The 18,751-nt window shown below is 38.5% G+C and overlaps 1 protein-coding gene across 1 annotated transcript; it reads right to left on the bottom strand.

Moving 5' to 3' along the window:
• Positions 1 to 12,027: 12,027 nt before the first annotated feature.
• On the bottom strand, positions 12,028 to 18,330 carry LOC132155295 (NACHT, LRR and PYD domains-containing protein 3-like). The gene is made up of 6 exons (XM_059564173.1): positions 18,285 to 18,330; positions 14,328 to 16,336; positions 13,906 to 14,079; positions 13,387 to 13,560; positions 12,720 to 12,766; positions 12,028 to 12,624 (listed from the first exon to the last, which is right to left on the bottom strand). The coding sequence occupies exons 2-6, from the start codon at positions 16,334 to 16,336 to the stop codon at positions 12,101 to 12,103; spliced, it is 2,928 nt and encodes a 975-aa protein (XP_059420156.1). The 5' UTR covers positions 18,285 to 18,330; the 3' UTR covers positions 12,028 to 12,100.
• Positions 18,331 to 18,751: the final 421 nt, after the last annotated feature.

Here is an 18,751-nt window from a genome sequence, read left to right as displayed (position 1 = left end):
AATGTGATGTTGTTTTGAAAAAAATAAACTGTTTTGATAAAACTGACAGTGTGTCTCAGTGTCATGCAGCTGCAGCCCAAAATGCAGCCAATATTTACATAATAGAATTGCTAATCTGAATCCGAGAAGAATTAATAAAATACATATGTATTTCATATGTGTATTATATTTTATATATGTGTATATATGTATTATATATATGTATTTTATATAACCCCCCCCCCCCCCCCCCCCACACACACACACACACACACATGAAGCCCTCCGGTCCGCGATTGTGTGCTCATGACGCTATTTTGCCCCTGCCCCTCCAAAGATCTGCACACGCCACTAAAAGTGCGTCTATATAGTGTGCCAAATAAAAACAAAAACTTGTGGTATTGATACACAAAAATTTTCTTTGGTGTGTATACACTACGCGATGGGTAGGTTTAGGGTTTTTTGATAGATGCATATCATATGCATGCAAAAACTTTGTATTATATGAACATCAAACACATGCATATCATATGCATCCCAAAGTCCTTTTTTTTTTAAAGCCCTGCATTTCAGCCCGAGCCCGACGGGCCCCGACTTATTTATGCCCCTAGGGCCGGGCTTCGGGCCAATTTTCACGTTATAGCTCACATGCGGGCCGGGCCTCGGGCCTTTTTTGGGTTATCCTTCTATTTATATTTTTAGACATTAATAAAAAAAAAATGAAAAGTTGACGTAGAGGATAGAAAAACATAGACATTTCATAACCTCATAACTTTCATAATCTGATAATTCAACCCGTTATAATTATACTGACATACTGACATGACAGTCTCACACACGCACGCACGCTTTTCCGTCAGCGCGACCCACAATTATACTTTACTTATATCCACTTATTGTATTATAGGCCTCTAAATTAATATATTAATCATAGCCTAGTTGGCCAACTAATAATTATAAAATGATGATTCATGCAGCGGCGAGCATTTCTGTGTCTGCACCTGTTGTCGCGGGCCACGCAGGAAAGAAGAGAGCGCTGGCCGAGTTTGAAAACATTGTGGAGCAGGACGAGGATGACGACGATGAAGTACAGCAATACATGCGCCTCAATCACAACATGGAAGGTGATGGACGAGATGTGCTGCTATGGTGGAAACAGCACGAGACCCTGCTACCGCAACTGTCAAGACTGGCTCGCTCTGTGTTTAGTGTCCCGCCAGCAGCAGCAGCAGCGAACGTGTCTTCAGCGCAGCGGGAAGAGTGATGGAAGAGAGGAGGACGGGGTTAAAACCTTCCACTCTGGATGCTATTCTTTTTCTCCACGATGCTCTGTAAGAGACTGTTCTAACTTTTCATTTGACTGGACTTTATTTTCGTTTAACTGTTGGAAACTAATGGAAAAAAGAATGGACATGTTAAGTGGTGCATTTTTGAGGTAAGATAACCTGCAAGTTTGTTTTTAATTAATTTAATTTGTTTAGATTGTAGGCTATTTCTCATTTCGTTTGCGAGCGCTGTTGCGAGCCTGCCTCAGTATTTCAATTTTTTTTTTTAATTTTACTCACTGTGGTTTAATAAATAAACATATATTAAACTAACTGGCTTTGTGATAGGCTACACTTGAAGTGTTTTATATCTATGGATTTTAATTGTAGCCAAGTAAAGTATTAGTGTTAATTTGAGAGGCTTAATTGATTAAATATGTTTTAGGCTATATGCTGTCGGCTCGGCTGATTAACGTTAATCGTTAATTCTAAATTAACTTGATAAAGAAATGAAAAGAAACATAACACAAAACTGACCCCTTTTTTAATTGTTGCAAATAGGGCAGGCTTCTGCTGTGTAATAAAATAAATGAATAAAAACACGGGCTCGTGTTGGACTCGGGCTGATAATTCTGATGAGCTGTCGGACACGGGTCGGGCTAGGGCCTGAGCGTCTCGGGCCAAGATTTGAGGCCCGTGCAGGGCTCTACCTTTTTTTGTGTATCAATATCACAAGTTTTTGTTTTTATTTGGTGTACTATTTATTTATTTATTTACTACATTTTCATGAGACTGGGCTCACATGTGTAGCGTATCAGACCCGAACCAGACAAATTAAAGAGTCGATCAGGACTGTGATTGAAATACGAGCCGAATTCCTCAGAAAGGCAACAGGAGGTTGCAAATCATTCCTAGTGCCACAAGTCAGAAGCAAGATAACCAACCAACCAACTCTTTCACGGAACAGCTTTCAACATTAACACCACTAGAACAATTATCGACAATTTCAATTCGGAGAAGAGATTGTCAAATTTGGGGCAAGTAATCAAGATGCAACGCCAGCCAGCACATGTAAACCCATAAGGGTCCTTTTAACCTCTGGTCCCCACAGAACATCTTTATGTCAGAGAATGGCACAAGAAATGTCTTTTAATTAACTCAAAAGGACTTATAAATGAATATCAGTCCATTGCTTAACTCCATATTCATTTATATGTAACCCACACATTTGACTATCATGTTTATAATCACTTATTGTGTATGTCTTTTAATAACTATGGGATAGCTTAAGGATTCATATTCATGTTTAGTATGTTCTGTATGTGTTTTAATCTGTTAGCTTGAAACATTCCTGACCATCAGTTATTTGTCAAATGTATCATATTCTTGTTATAGGAATCATATCCAAAATTATACCCTGCAAGAGCAGGAAAATTCGGACCACGTGCTTTATAAGATAACATATGATCTATGATACCCCGAGCAAAGACAATATCTAATTGGTCAAGACAATATTTGAGGTGTGGCCAAAAGGCCAGTTTAAATACTCAGGACACCATCAAATTTTGCTTTTAGCTTTTAGCTTCCGTCTAGCTTCTGCTATCAGTCATGCCGCCTTTTAGTCATGCTTTTAGCGTTTGCTTTTCAGCTGCTGCTTTTAGTCATGGATTTTAGCGTTCTTTGAGCGCGGTTCCAGCGTGCTTCGGCCTGCACGCCTGCTGCTACTTAGCCACAATGAGAAGAAACACCACCTAGTCTTGTCAAACTTTACTTCTGTTCTTTTACTGTAGTTTATTTTCTTTTCCGTTTGAGAGTTTCATGTTCTGAGTTAAGTTTTGTAACGCCGTTTCTTCAAGTCTGACCTCGAGTGCCCATTCAACTTCAACCAGCCCACATAATTCTACGCCATCAGCCAACTCCCAGCCACGGGCTTTCCAAGACGTCACTGCAACGACTACTGAACTTCTAGCCAATCAGCGACCTCGGGAAACCCCCATTCAACGACAACAAAGGGAACCCCCGTTACACAGGCAACGCCAGTAACTTTACCTCCAGACTAAGCTGAACTGGTGTATCTTATATAATTTTAACCTCATTGAGAAACTCAATTCGAGGGGTAAATTAAATGATTGATGGCTGTTCATGTGCAATTTCATGTATTGCTGTGAACTTTGGATTCTTAAACTCATCCTTCCTAACATTCTATCTTCCTGCAAGTTGTGTGAATGTGTGAGTGCGTGTGCTTGTGTTAGATTAGTTTGTCTTACAACCCGAATTCCGGAAAAGTTGGGACGTTTTTTAAATTTTAATAAAATGAAAACTAAAGGAATTTCAAATCACATGAGCCAATATTTTATTCACAATAGAACATAGATAACGTAGCAAATGTTTAAACTGAGAAATTTTACACTTTTATCCACTTAATTAGCTCATTTAAAATTTAATGCCTGCTACAGGTCTCAAAAAAGTTGGCACGGGGGCAACAAATGGCTAAAAAAGCAAGCAGTTTTGAAAAGATTCAGCTGGGAGAACATCTAGTGATTAATTAAGTTAATTGATATCAGGTCTGTAACATGATTAGCTATAAAAGCTTTGTCTTAGAGAAGCAGAGTCTCTCAGAAGTAAAGATGGGCAGAGGCTCTCCAATCTATGAAAGACTGAGTAAAAAAATTGTGGAAAACTTTAAAAACAATGTTCCTCAACGTCAAATTGCAAAGGCTTTGCAAATCTCATCATCTACAGTGCATAACATCATCAAAAGATTCAGAGAAACTGGAGAAATCTCTGTGCGTAAGGGACAAGGCCGGAGACCTTTATTGGATGCCCGTGGTCTTCGGGCTCTCAGACGACACTGCATCACTCATCGGCATGATTGTGTCAATGACATTACTAAATGGGCCCAGGAATACTTTCAGAAACCATTGTCGGTAAACACAATCCGCCGTGCCATAAGCAGATGCCAACTAAAGCTCTATCATGCAAAAAGGAAGCCATATGTGAACATGGTCCAGAAGCGCCGTCGTGTCCTGTGGGCCAAGGCTCATTTAAAATGGACTATTTCAAAGTGGAATAGTGTTTTATGGTCAGACGAGTCCAAATTTGACATTCTTGTTGAAAATCACGGACGCCGTGTCCTCCGGGCTAAAGAGGAGGGAGACCTTCCAGCATGTTATCAGCGTTCAGTTCAAAAGCCAGCATCTCTGATGGTATGGGGGTGCATAAGTGCATACGGTATGGGCAGCTTGCATGTTTTGGAAGGCTCTGTGAATGCTGAAAGGTATATAAAGGTTTTAGAGCAACATATGCTTCCCTCCAAACAATGTCTATTTCAGGGAAGGCCTTGTTTATTTCAGCAGGACAATGCAAAACCACATACTGCAGCTATAACAACAGCATGGCTTCGTCGTAGAAGAGTCCGGGTGCTAACCTGGCCTGCCTGCAGTCCAGATCTTTCACCTATAGAGAACATTTGGCGCATCATTAAACGAAAAATACGTCAAAGATGACCACGAAGTCTTCAGCAGCTGGAAATCTATATAAGGCAAGAATGGGACCAAATTCCAACAGCAAAACTCCAGCAACTCATAGCCTCAATGCCCAGACGTCTTCAAACTGTTTTGAAAAGAAAAGGAGATGCTACACCATGGTAAACATGCCCCGTCCCAACTATTTTGAGACCTGTAGCAGAAATCAAAATTGAAATGAGCTAATTTTGTGCATAAAATTGTAAACTTTCTCAGTTTAAACATTTGCTATGTTATCTATGTTCTATTGTGAATAAAATATTGGCTCATGTGATTTGAAAGTCTTTTAGTTTTCATTTTATTAAAATTTAAAAAACGTCCCAACTTTTCCGGAATTCGGGTTGTAGATTTATCTCATAAAGCCTTATACATATTGAAAAGAGAAGTATCTTGTGTTTGTGTATGATGCATGTATGAAGTATGATGTTCGACTTCGCCAGTCAGAGATCACTAAAAATAACATTAAAGAGGTGTGTGAACTTGCAAGCACGATGTCAGACACTGTAATATGCTCTGGTCCCCTCCCTGCTTACCGTGGTGACGAGATGCATAGCAGATTGTCATCACTCAATGGCTGGATGTCTAAGTGGTGCCCACAGAATAACATAGGTTTCATAGACAATTGGACGAGCTTTTGGGGCAGACCTGACCTGTTGAAAAGAGATGGTCTTCATCCCTCCTGGGGTGGCGTCACTCTTCTCTCTAGAAATATGGCAAATAGTCTTAGTGTTTATACTTGACTAACTGGGGCCCAGGTCAGGAAGCAGACAGACTGGCTAAACCGACCGTCTGCTAGCTGCCTCCCGTCACAGAGGTCAGTTAATTCTCAGCACATAGAGACTTTTTCACCTAGATATCACACTATAGAGACTGTGTCTGTTCCCCGAACTAGAAAATACAAAAAACGTCCAAACCAAGTTAAGATTAACAATTTAATTGAGGTTCAACAAATAAAAAACAGATGCAATATGGATAAACAAATGATAAAGCTTGGCTTATTGAATATCAGATCCCTTTCAATGAAAACACTTTTGATATGATCACTGATCATAATATAGATGTGCTCTGTTTGACAGAAACCTTGCTAAAACCTGATGATTACATTATTTTAAATGAGTCCACCCCCCAAGATTACTGTTATAAACATGAGCCGCGTCTAAAAGGCAAAGGGGGAAGTGTTGCTTCAAATTATAACAACGTTTTCAGGATTTCTCAGAGAGCAGGCTTCAAGTATAACTCGTTTGAAGTAATGGTACTTCATATAACATTATCCAAAGAAACAAATGTTAATGATAAATCCCCAGTTATGTTTGTACTGGCTACTGTATACAGGCCACCAGAGCACCATACAGACTATATTAGAGAGTTTGGTGATTTTTCATCCGAGTTAGTTCTGGCTGCAGATAAAGTTTTAATAGTTGGTGATTGTAATATCCATGTTGATAATGAAATAGATGCATTGGGATCAGCATTTATAGACATTATGAACTCTATTGGGGTTAGACAACACGTTTCAGGACCTACTCATTGTCGAAATCATACTCTAGACTTAATACTGTCACATGGAATTGAGGTTGATAGTGTTGAAATTATGAAGCCAAGTGATGATATCTCAGATCATTATTTAGTTTTGTGCAAAATTCATATAGCCAAAATTGTAAATTCTACTTCTTGTTACAAGTATGGTAGAACCATCACCTCTATCACGAAAGACTGCTTCTTAAGTTATCTTCCTGATGTATCCAAATTCCTTAGCATATCCAAAACCTCAGAACAACTTGATGATGTAACAAAAACTATGGACTCTCTCTTTTCTAGCACTTTAAATACAGTTGCTCCTTTACGCTTAAGGAAGGTTAAGGAAAACAGTTTGACACCATGGTATAATGCGCATACTCGCACCCTAAAGAGAGCAGCCCGAAAAATAGAGCGCAGCTGGAGGAAAACAAAACTAGAGGTATTTCGTATTGCTTGGCGGGAAATTAACCTATCCTACAGAAAAGCATTAAAAACTGCTAGATCCGATTACTTTTCTTCTCTTTTAGAAGAAAACAAACTTAACCCCAGGTATTTATTCAGTACAGTGGCTAAATTAACGAGAAAAAAAAGCCTCAACAAGTGTTGACATTTTCCAACACCACAGCAGTTAGCTACAGTATCGCATCAGACAGTGCACTATAGACCCCCTGAGGAACAGTTCCACTCATTCTCTACTATAGGAGAGGAAGAATTGTATAAACTTGTTAAATCATCTAAACCAACAACATGTATGTTAGACCCTATACCATCTAATCTCCTAAAAGAGGGGCTTCCAGAAGTTATAGATCCTCTTCTGACTATTATAAATTCCTCATTGCCATTAGGATATGTGCCCAAAACCTTCAAACTGGCTGTTATTAAGCCTCTCATCAAAAAACCACAACTTGACCCCAAAGAACTAGTTAATTATAGACCAATCTCGAATCTCCCTTTTCTGTCCAAGATACTAGAAAAGGTGGTATCCTCACAATTATATTCCTTCTTAAAGAAAAATGGTATATGTGAGGACTTCCAGTCAGGATTTAGACCGTATCATAGTACTGATACTGCTCTCCTTAGAGTTACAAATTATCTGCTCTTATCATCTGATCGTGGGTGTATCTCTCTATTAGTTTTATTAATCTTAGTGCAATGTTTGACACAATTGACCACAACATTCTTTTGCATAGACTTGAACACTTTGTTGGCATTAATGGAAGTGCATTAGCATGGTTTAAATCGTACTTATATGACCGCCATCAGTTCATAGCAGTGAATGAAGATGTACAGTATCATATCGATCACAAGTGCAGTATGGAGTACCTCAAGGCTCAGTACTAGGGCCGCTACTCTTCATGCTTTATATGTTACCCTTGGGAGATATCATCAGGAAACATGGTGTTAGCTTTCACTGTTATGCTGATGATACTCAGCTCTATATTTCTTCGCGGCCCGGTGAAACACACCAATTTGAAAAACTAATGGAATGCATAGTCGATATAAAAAACTGGGTGACGAGTAATTTCTTACTGCTAAATTCTGAAAAAACAGAGGTGTTAATTATAGGACTTAAAAACTCTGCTTGTAATAACCTAGAACACTGTCTAAGATTTGATGGTTGCTCTGTCAATTGTTCGTCATCAGTTAGGAACCTAGGTGTGCTATTTGATCGCAATCTTTCCTTAGAAAGCCACATTTCTAGCATTTGTAAAACTGCATTTTTCCATCTCAAAAATATATCTAAATTATGGCCTATGCTCTCAATGTCAAATGCAGAAATGTTAATCCATGCATTTATGACTTCAAGGTTAGATTAATGTAATGCTTTATTGGGTGGTTGTTCTGCACGCTTAGTAAACAAACTACAGCTAGTCCAAAATGCAGCAGCAAGAGTTCTTACTAGAACCAGGAAGTATGACCATATTAGCCCGGTCCTGTCAACACTGCACTGGCTCCCTATCAAACATCGTATAGATTTTAAAATATTGCTTATTACTTATAAAGCCCTGAATGGTTTAGCACCTCAGTATTTGAATTCAATTCAAGTTTTCAATTCAAGTTTATTTTTATAGTGCTTTTTACAATACAAATCGTTACAAAGCAACTTTACAGAAAATTATGTTTCTACAATATTTAGTAGTAGCTTGTAGTTTGTGCACATTTGACAGGATTTTTAGAAAAAATAAAAAATAATAATGATAATACAAGACGTAGTCAGCTAGACGATGAACTATCAATATTATTAATTAATAGTTATTATATGATGCAGTCACACATGTAGCAATAATTGTTAGTTCTGTTTGTTGATTCAAGGTTAGCATCATCTGGGGTCCTCTGAGGGTCAGCATCATCTCTTCTCAGGTGTTCTGGATCCAGACTGGATGAGCTCCTTTTACATTATAATCCTGTACGTCCGCTACGTTCTTAAAACTCAGGCAATTTGATAATACCTAGAATATCAAAATCAACTGCGGGCGGCAGGTCCTTTTCCTATTTGGCGCCTAAACTCTGGAATAACCTACCTAGCATTGTTCGGGAGGCAGACACACTCTTGCAGTTTAAATCTAGATTAAAGACCCATCTCTTTAACCTGGCATACACATAACATACTAATATGCTTTTAATATCCAAATCCGTTAAAGGATTTTTAGGCTGCATTAATTATGTAAACTGGAACCGGGAACACTTCCCATAACACCCTATGTACTTGCTACATCATTAGAAGAATGGCATCTACACTAATATTTGTCTGTTTCTCTCTTATTCCGAGGTCACCGTAGCCACCAGATCCAGTCTGTATCCAGATCAGAGGGTGACTGCAGGACCACCAGGACAAGACCACAGGAAACAGATGATTTTTCTGCACAATCTGACTTTGCTGCAGCCTGGAATTGAACTACTGGTTTCGTCTGGTCAGAGGAGAACTGGCCCCCCAACTGAGCCTGGTTTCTCCAAAGGTTTTTTTCTCCATTCTGTCACCGATGGAGTTTCGGTTCCTTGCCGCTGTCGCCTCTGGCTTGCTTAGTTGGGGACACTTCATCTACAGCGATATCGTTGACTTGATTGCAAATAAATACACAGACACTAATTAACTGAACAGAGATGACATCACTGTATTCAATGATGAACTGCCTTTAACTATCATTTTGCATTATTGACACACCTAATGAATGTTGTTCAGTTGCTTTGACGCAATGTATTTTGTTTAAAGCGCTATATAAATAAAGGTGACTTGACTTGACTTCTGCTTACAAGTTAATGTCTTAAACTGCCGATCTTGTTACTGTGCTAATTAAGTGTTTTCACTATAGTTTGGATATTAATATCCAGTGCAGATTTTATGTTAAACGTCTCATTCAGTGAATCGCAGGGCGTCTCAGTGATTAGCCGCGAAACAGTGATTCTGTTCAAATTCCCTTTACAATCTTAAATGATTCCCTTTGAGCTACGTAAATTGACCTGTTTCCCTTACACATGTTTCTATCATTGTAAAGCATATGAGATTATAAGATTATGACAGTATTATGGCAGGTGATATGATGATATTTGTCAACTGCTGCAAGCAAATAAAGACATACATTTAAACCTTTATCAGTGTTTACAGTGTTTAATGTTGTGTGTTTACTGTAGTTCATATTGTATTGAACATCTGTCTGCCGAGAGAGACCTAATAAGGATCAGCGCTTAGCTATACAACACTCTCTGTATGTGACTGCATACTAATGTCACAAGACATTGCCATAATGTCACAAGCCACTGCATACTAATGTCAAAAGATAGATAATGATTATGAAGGGTGTAATGGAACATTGCTGCTCACTATACACTGAGCTGTCTTAAGAAGCTTTACTCCTCTTTAACATAGTAATCACCCTTCAGAAACGCTCTCCTCCATTTTTTGCCGTTCATTATATCTATATAACTGCATAATGCAAACTCCGATAACACCGCCCCAAGCAGACATTTATGAGGTGTTGGACCCAATAATCATATCCTATTCACTCTAGGTAATCTAGACTAAATGTCCTAAACTGTTCACAGTGGATTTATTACTTCTGCCTTCTCTTTCGAAAATCTCATTCAACACAAAAGCTATTAAATAGCTCATATAATTGACTTTACTGATTTTATTTTGATTGAGAAATTGTAATTTATCTTTGTTTTATGATTCATCCTTTTTTTATTTATGTTTATTTATTTATTTTTTATTTATATTTATTATATTTTATTTATTTTTTATTTATCCTTCTTTTTAATGTGTTGTTATTTGAATAAAAAAAGAAATTGGTAAACTATTCAACTGGGTCTTCTGTCCTGGTCACATGAACAAGAAGAGCATATGTGAGAGATGAAAGATTGAGAAACTAACAAGTTCTTTCTGTTTCTTCAGTTGAATTATCATGATGTCCTAATTCCAAATATGACCAAAGATTGTGTATGTGGAAGTGTTGAGGCAATTTGGCTATAGAAAATATAGCATTATAATTCAACTCCAAGTCATCAAACTGATCCTCTCTTCCCATTGCTAAACATTCAAGCCTAAGACAAGCAACTTATTTATTTATCATTTATTTGAATGATACATACAGGGTGGGAAAATAAATGGTAATGTTGAACCAAAAACAATACATATATGGGCAAAGGTACTAAGGCACACCTCTTAATTACTGAATTCAAGTATTTCATTCTGACCTATTGCCACAGAGCCATGCAGTCTGCATGTACAAACATTTGTGGGGGAAAAAGGTCATTTCGAAGAGCTCCGTGAATTGCAGTGTGGTACTGTGAGAGGACCCCACCTTTAGAAAAAGTCAATTTGTGAATTTTCTCCATTGCTAGATAACCCATAGTCAACCGTAAATGGAATTATTGGAAAGTAAAAGCATTTAGGAACAGCAGCAGCTTAGCCGTAAAGCGGAAGACTATATAAAGTCAAATTGCAGGTCAAAATTTATTTGCTGAAACCATAGCTGAAGAGCTCCAAACTTCCCCTGGCAACTAACTAACCTCCTAAGCAACTAACTCCGTGCAGTGGAAACCTGTTCTGTGGAGTGACAAATCTAATTTCTCTGTTTAGTAGTCTGATGGGCAAGTCTGGGTTTGGTAGATGCTAGGAAAACATCTCCTGCCTGACTTCATTGTGCTGACTGTAAAGTTTGGTGGAGGAGAGATAATGGTATAGGGATGTTTTTCAAGGGATGGGCTAGGCCAAAAACTATAGAATACTCTAGATGTATCACTCGTATAGTTTTGAATGGGGAAAAAATGCAATGTTCAATATGGCCGCTCTGTACAAGGATTTCCCGCCTTCTGTGTAAAAGAGCCAATGGGTAAAGTCACTGCAGCTGTCATAAGAAGTCTCGGTTGCTATAGAAACAGAGACATGCGCTCTGGACTGCGCATGTGCATTGGCTGGTCTAGCCTGAGAAATACTTCCAGTATACCCTTACTTCCAGCGAAAATAAATCTTAATGCTTCTGGATACCAAAACATTTTGGACGATGCTATACATTCATTTTTTGGGGAAACTGTTTGGGGAAGGCTCTTTTCTGTTCCAGTATTGTCTGTGCCCCAGTGCACAAAGCTGTTTCTCCTTAGATAAGGACGTTCACATAGTCGAGATCTAGTCTTTAGCCAACTGAGTTTGAGCGGGAAACATGTATTAATGTCTTTTAATCTTAATTTTTTGTTGCATACAAAATAACAATAAAAGCGAAACAAACAAAATGTCAGAGCCCAAGTCCAAGTTAATCCGAGTCCAAGCTCATTCATAATTGCAGTCCGAGTCCAAGCATCCCAACTCCGTTGTTCAGTCTAGCACAGAGAAACTGGGGAACCATAATAAACCCCAAACCCAGCATAGAGGGGTTCAGTAAATGTGGTGTTGAATGTGTGTATGTGTTTGAGTGTGTGTGTGTCGGAGACACTATAGAAGGAGAGAGAACCAGCAGACCAGTCCAGATAGACACCTACTCGATTAGAGGATGAAGGGGTTGATATATCACTGCTGTCATTATTGTGACAGACAGTGAGTCTGTTATAAAAACTGCTCAGATTCCAGGACTTTTGATTGAAACCAAATCTGCAGTCACTTCCACCTTTCCTGATGATATCTTTGTATGTCATTGATATTTCTGTCCCCCTCCCACTCCATTCAGCCTCCCAGTAACAGCGTCCAGTCAGACTCTCTCCACACAGAACCTGAGGATGGTGCTCAAATCTCTCTGGATGATGAGGATATGACTCTTCCTCTTCCACATATGTTACCTTTTTGTTCCCTTCAGACAGGATCAGATGAGAGTTTGCAGTGTTTGGATCTAGAGTGAGACTACAGGCATCTGAACAAACAAAGAACGAGATGAAAAGAGAGCAACATTTATAAAAACAAAATAAATCAATTCTTATATTAGTTTGTGTTTGTGTATAAACCTACATTTTTGTAGTCCTGCTGTAATCCTGAAATCTCCTCCATAACCCACACTATAAACACACAGACATACAAACCTCTCTCAAATGTCATATATTGCTAATACACAAAGCACATACTTACTTTTTATCAAAAAGGTTTACTCCATGTTTTTTTTTTTTTTTTCAGAAAGCAGTTTTATGATACATGAGTTTGTCATGACCATGGATCATGTTGCTCTCTGTTACATCTGTATGCAGTTTTGTGAGCAGTTTTCTAGGCACCTCATGTTTGATCTCTGCTCAGAACAGCCGCTGTCAATCACATGAGACCACCCATTTAAATGCACTTTAAAAAAATACAGAATCGAAGTCAATAATCAAACCTGAATCAAATCTTATTGTGAATCAAAAATCTTTGAATTGGGATTCACTAAACCACAGAAGTGAGCTGCTATTGATGCCATATACTTTGCATATTTGCTCTTTATGTGTCATTATTGTAGTGAATCAAGTGCATGAATAAAACTTTTTTTTTCACGAGTTACTAGATATAGCTGTAAACATCTCCTGCTCCTGAGGAGCTCATATAAAGTATACAAATATACTTTGATTTGAAACCCAAAATTTGAAAACAAATCAGAAATAGAAAGGTGCTAACATGAAGTTTAAATATATATATATAAAATACATACTTGAGTATCTGCAGTGAGCAGTTTGCGTCATTCAGTTTGTGGTTGAGCAGCTGGACTCCTGATTGTCCTGGGTGATTGTAGCTCAGATCAAGCTCTCTTAGGTGTGAGGGGTTTGAATTCAGAGCTGAAGACAAATAACAAAAGCCTTCCTCTGTCACCATACATCCAGACAACCTACAGACAGATAGACACATATTCACATGTGTTATCTAAAAGAGAACATTCATCAGACTTTTGTTTTTATACTAAGCTAATTATAAACACTATAACCTCGCCCTGACTGAAAACCTTCTGTTTCCCAATAACCTTTCCGAAACAGCTCAATCCATCATCACCAATTCTAATGTAAGAGTTTTGAAGGCTTGTACACATATTTTGTTTCAGTAACAGAATATCCTGAATCCATGGCATAAAAAAGTGGTTCCACATACATAAGATTTTTCTGGACACTCCTTGCTTTGTCTTATTTATTTACAGCCATAACAAACATAGATCAGTTAAGTACCCCCTCATAAATACCTCAATATTTCCAGCAGACAGTTTGGATTCTTTAGTCCATCAGAGAGAAGTTTCACTCCTGAATCCCGTAGGTCATTATTAGTCAGGTCCAGCTCTTTCAGGACAGAATTTGAGGATTGTAGAGCTGATGATAAACTCTCACAACACTGATCAGTAAGATGACAGCCAGCGAGTCTATACAACAAAGAACAAATGATGCAGATGTCCAGTTAGTCACAATTTTAAGGGGCCATAGGTTTCAATTAGTTTTATGTATATTTCCATCCAGGATATACTGAATTTAGAGTGGTGGTATGGAATAGCATTCACTTAATTATATTATTTATTTCTGACTCCTTGTTGACTATTAGTTTTTAATATTTCATTCTTTTAGATATCATCAATAGCAAATACTACTTTCATTTGCAACATAATATACTCACAGAGCTTTTCTGCAGTTAATCACAGCTGGTATAAGTCTTCTTCTACCCTCATCTGATGTGTTGTATCTCTTCAGATCCAACTCATCTAGCCCCTCTTCTGACATCTGAAGCATGTAGGCGATTGTTGAGCAGTGAGCAGGAGAGAGCTTCTTCTCTGAGTGTTTGTCTGATTTCACAAATGCCTGAATCTCTCTGGACAGAGTCTGATCTTTCACTTCCAGCAGACAAAGGAACAGGTTGATGGATCTTTCAGTGGAGAGTCCATGTCCATCTTTGATCTTCTCTTTAATGTATTGTGAGGTTCTCCTGATGCTCTCTGAGCTGTTCTCTGTGTATGTCAGCAGATTCTGTAAGAGTCTCTGATTGGACTCCAGTGAGATACCCAGCAGGAACCGCAAGAACAGATCCAGGTGTCCATTTTCACTCTCAATGGCTTTATCCATTGCTCCTTGATGCAGATTATGCATTGAATCAAAAACCTTAAGGGTTTCTGTTGTACTGCGTAAATAGCAGTAAAACACATGAAAAGCAGCAAGAAACTCCTGAATGCTCAGATGAATGAAGCTGTAGACTTTCCTCTTATGAATCACTGATTCCTCTTTAAAGATCTCAGTACAAATCCCAGAATACACAGAGGCGTCATTGACATCTATACCGCTCTCTCTCAGATCTTTCTCATAGAACATCACATTGCCCTTCATCAGCTGTTTGAAAGCCACTTCAGCAAGTTTCACAATCATTTCTCTGTTGGACTGCAGAAGTTTCTCTGGATCTCTCTCTTCATACTTCTGGTTCCTCATGTTGATCTGAATCAGCAGGAAGTGGATGTACATTTCAGTCAGAGTTTGAGGGACTTCTGCACTCAGATCTTCTTTCAGGAGCTTCTGAAGCACAGTGGATGAGATCCAGCAGAAGACGGGGATGTGGCACATGATGTGGAGGCTTCTTGCTCTTCTGATGTGTGAGATGATTGCATTGGCTTGATGCTGGTCACTGATTCTCTTCCTGAAATATTCCTCCTTCTGAGGCTCATTGAATCCCTGAATTTCTGTCAGACGGTTGATGTATTTGGAGGGGATCTGACTGGCTGCTGCTGGTCTGGATGTGATCCAGATGTGTGCAGAGGGAAGCAGCTCTCCTTTAATGAGGTTTAACATCAACACATCCACTGATGAAATCTCAGTAGCATCAGAAACTTTCTGAGCATCTGAAAACTTCAGTGTGATTCTGCTTTCATCCAGACCATCAAAGATGAACACAATTTTACATTCCTCATAAATCTGTGAGTTCAGATCTTGAAGTTCAGGATGAAAGTCCAGTAGAAGTCTGTGAAGACTATACTGATGATCTTGAATCAAGTTCATCTCTCGAAATGAAAGCACAAACATGAAATCTACATCCTGATTGGAGTTCCCCTCTGCCCAGTCCAGAATGAACTTCTGCACAGAGACAGTTTTTCCGATTCCAGCAATGCCTTTAGTAAGAACTAGTCTGATTTTGTATTTCTCACATTCTGGTTTAGGTGAGGCTTTAAAGATGTCACTGCAGTGGATTCCAGTGTCTTGTGAATGTTGTGTTCTGCCTGTTTTCTCTATCTGTAAAACCTCATGTTCCTCATTCACCCCTTCTCCCTCTCCTTCTATGATGTAGAGCTGTGTGTAGATCCTGTTCAGGAGGGTTTCATTCTCCTGGATTTTAATTCCCTCAAACAAACTTTCATACTTGTTCCTCAGGCTGTTTTTGTGCTTTTCTTTGATTCTTTTTTTCAGGTCTCCAGTCTCCTCCTGCAGGGCTCCTTGTGTGTAGCAGACTCTGTGCATCTGAAGATCAGGATGTGTTCTTGATCTTTGTCGGCACTGAGGACAGTCAAAGTCTTCTAGTCTCAATTGATCCCAGACAAAACTAATGCATTGTCTGCAGAAACTGTGTCCACAGGTGATAGAGACCGGATCTCTTAGAACCTGCTCACAAGCTCCACATCTGGACTGATCCTGGATCAGATCATCCATCTTTTCACAAAAGGCATAATGGCACATAAAAACTTTACCAAGTGTAAGAAACAGTATAATTATTATAAATAAAATATTATATTTCAGTTTTCAGCATTATGTAATTATTTGGTAACACTTTATTTCGATGGTCCTTCTTTATTGTCATGGTCTCTCAACAGACATTCTACTGACTATAAGTAACTTTGCAAGTACATGTCAAATTATTATAAATAAAATATTATATTTCAGTTTTCAGCATTATGTAATTATTTGGTAACACTTTATTTCGATGGTCCTTCTTTATTGTCATGGTCTCTCAACAGACATTCTACTGACTATAAGTAACTTTGCAAGTACATGTCAACTTATTCTTACCCTAACCATAACTAATACTCTAATGAGACTTAGTAGACATGAAAGGTGAAGTGACATTCAGCCAAGTGACCCATACTCAGCAGTTGGGGGTTCGATGCCTTGCTCAAGGGCACCTAAGTCGTGGTATTGAAGGTGGAGAGAGAACTGTACATGCACTCCCCCCACCCACAATTCCTGCCAGCCCGGGACTCGAACCCACAACCTTTCGATTGGGAGTCCGACTCTCTAACCATTAGGCCACGACTTCCCTAAAAGTGAAAAAAGTGAAAGTGAGTGAAAGTGACGTGACATTCAGCCAAGTATGGTGACCCATACTCAGAATTTGTGCTCTGCATTTAACCCATCCGAAATGCACACACACACACTGTGAGCACACACCCGGAGCAGTGGGTAGCCATTTATGCTGCGGCGCCCGGGGAGCAGTTGGGGGTTCGATGCCTTGCTCAAGGGCACCTAAGTCATGGTATTGAAGGTGGAGAGAGAACTGTACATGCACTCCCCCCACCCACAATTCCTGCCGGCCCGGGACTTGAACTCACAACCTTTCGATTGGGAGCCCGACTCTCTAACCATTAGGCCACGACTTCCCCCAGGTGCAACGTTACTTATAGTTAACAGAATGTGTTAAATGGACCATCAAAATAAAGTGAATCTAATTATTTCAGGTAATGTAGAATGACACTTTATCAAATTAGACATTACCAAAATGTAATAATGATGCAACTGTAGCAGAAAAATGTATTTAACTTTTCACTTGCCCTATTAAAAAAAATCCACATAACTCCACAACAGTAGGACAAAATCTAATGCTGCCCACACGCTACAGGATTTTTGACCTGATTTATTGTTTAATGAAAGCCGAGCAGAAGTCTGTGAAGGCTGTCCTGATGATCTCAATTCAAGTTCAGCTCTCGAAATGGATGCAGAAACATGAAATTTTTAAGTGCCCCATTATGGATTTCGTAAAATTACATTTCATGCAGTATGTAATGTAGCAGTATGTGAATTTAAACATTTAAAATGTCTACATAAAATCATCTAAAGATTTAAAAGAGAAAAGAGTCGGGTTTGAGCTGGATTTCTTTAAGGGGAAGTGGCAACCCTGTTCAGCAGGTTAAACATTAGACCTGTCAGTGATCCAATCATGTATAGAATTTGTTTTGACTGAAAATGATATCAGCCATAACAGACAGTGTTAACAACAGCAATCCGATAACTTTAAGTCATTCTGTTGAAGTTGTAAAGTTGGGTTTGGGTTGCATAAGAGGTAGAGTGTGGACTTCATTGGGAAATAATATTCTTCCCTTACAATAGAGATTAAATATAATAACTGCTTCAACTGAGTCAAGTCAGTTAAGTCAAATAGAATTAATAGTTCAGAGATCTTGGCAGGATGTAAAATCTAGTATGTATTTTATAGAATTGCTTAAAAAGCATGAAGTCCATACAGGGTCATGTGAAACCAACTTTATCGCAATCAGAAACCAATCTTATTTACATGCAGGACCAGATTTACAACTTGGAATTCTCAGTTTAATTGTCTCCTACGAAATGATTTGTATATACCTTCCATGTTTTATGAATGACTTACTGTGATCAGAGTACCCCGCTCGTCAGTCCTGCTGTTTTCGACTCCTTCCTGGTTAATGAAAAGCAGTAATGTTTTTACTTTCAGTTTCTCTTTCACTTGGTTACTCAAATGTTTTGGAAACAGATCATATGTTTTGGAGTAAACAAGCCAGTTTAATTCAAATTCTTGCTATTTTCGTCTTCTTTTTAATACTAATACATGCCATAGTATCAAATATTTTTAGTGCATATGTATCAGTTAATTAAAAACATGCTGACACATACAGTACAGACCAAATGTTTGGACACACCTTCTCATTCAAAGAGTTTTCTTTATTTTCATGACTATGAAAATTGTAGATTCACACTGAAGGCATCAAAACTATGAATTAACACATGTGGAATTATATATCGAATTATATACATAACAAAAAAGTGTGAAACTACTGAAAATATGTCATATTCTAGGTTCTTCAAAGTAGCCACCTT

Source organism: Carassius carassius, chromosome 12 (genome assembly GCF_963082965.1).
Source record: "Carassius carassius chromosome 12, fCarCar2.1, whole genome shotgun sequence".
NCBI classification, from domain to species: domain Eukaryota; kingdom Metazoa; phylum Chordata; class Actinopteri; order Cypriniformes; family Cyprinidae; genus Carassius; species Carassius carassius.
This window is presented reverse-complemented; position numbering and strand designations above follow the sequence as displayed.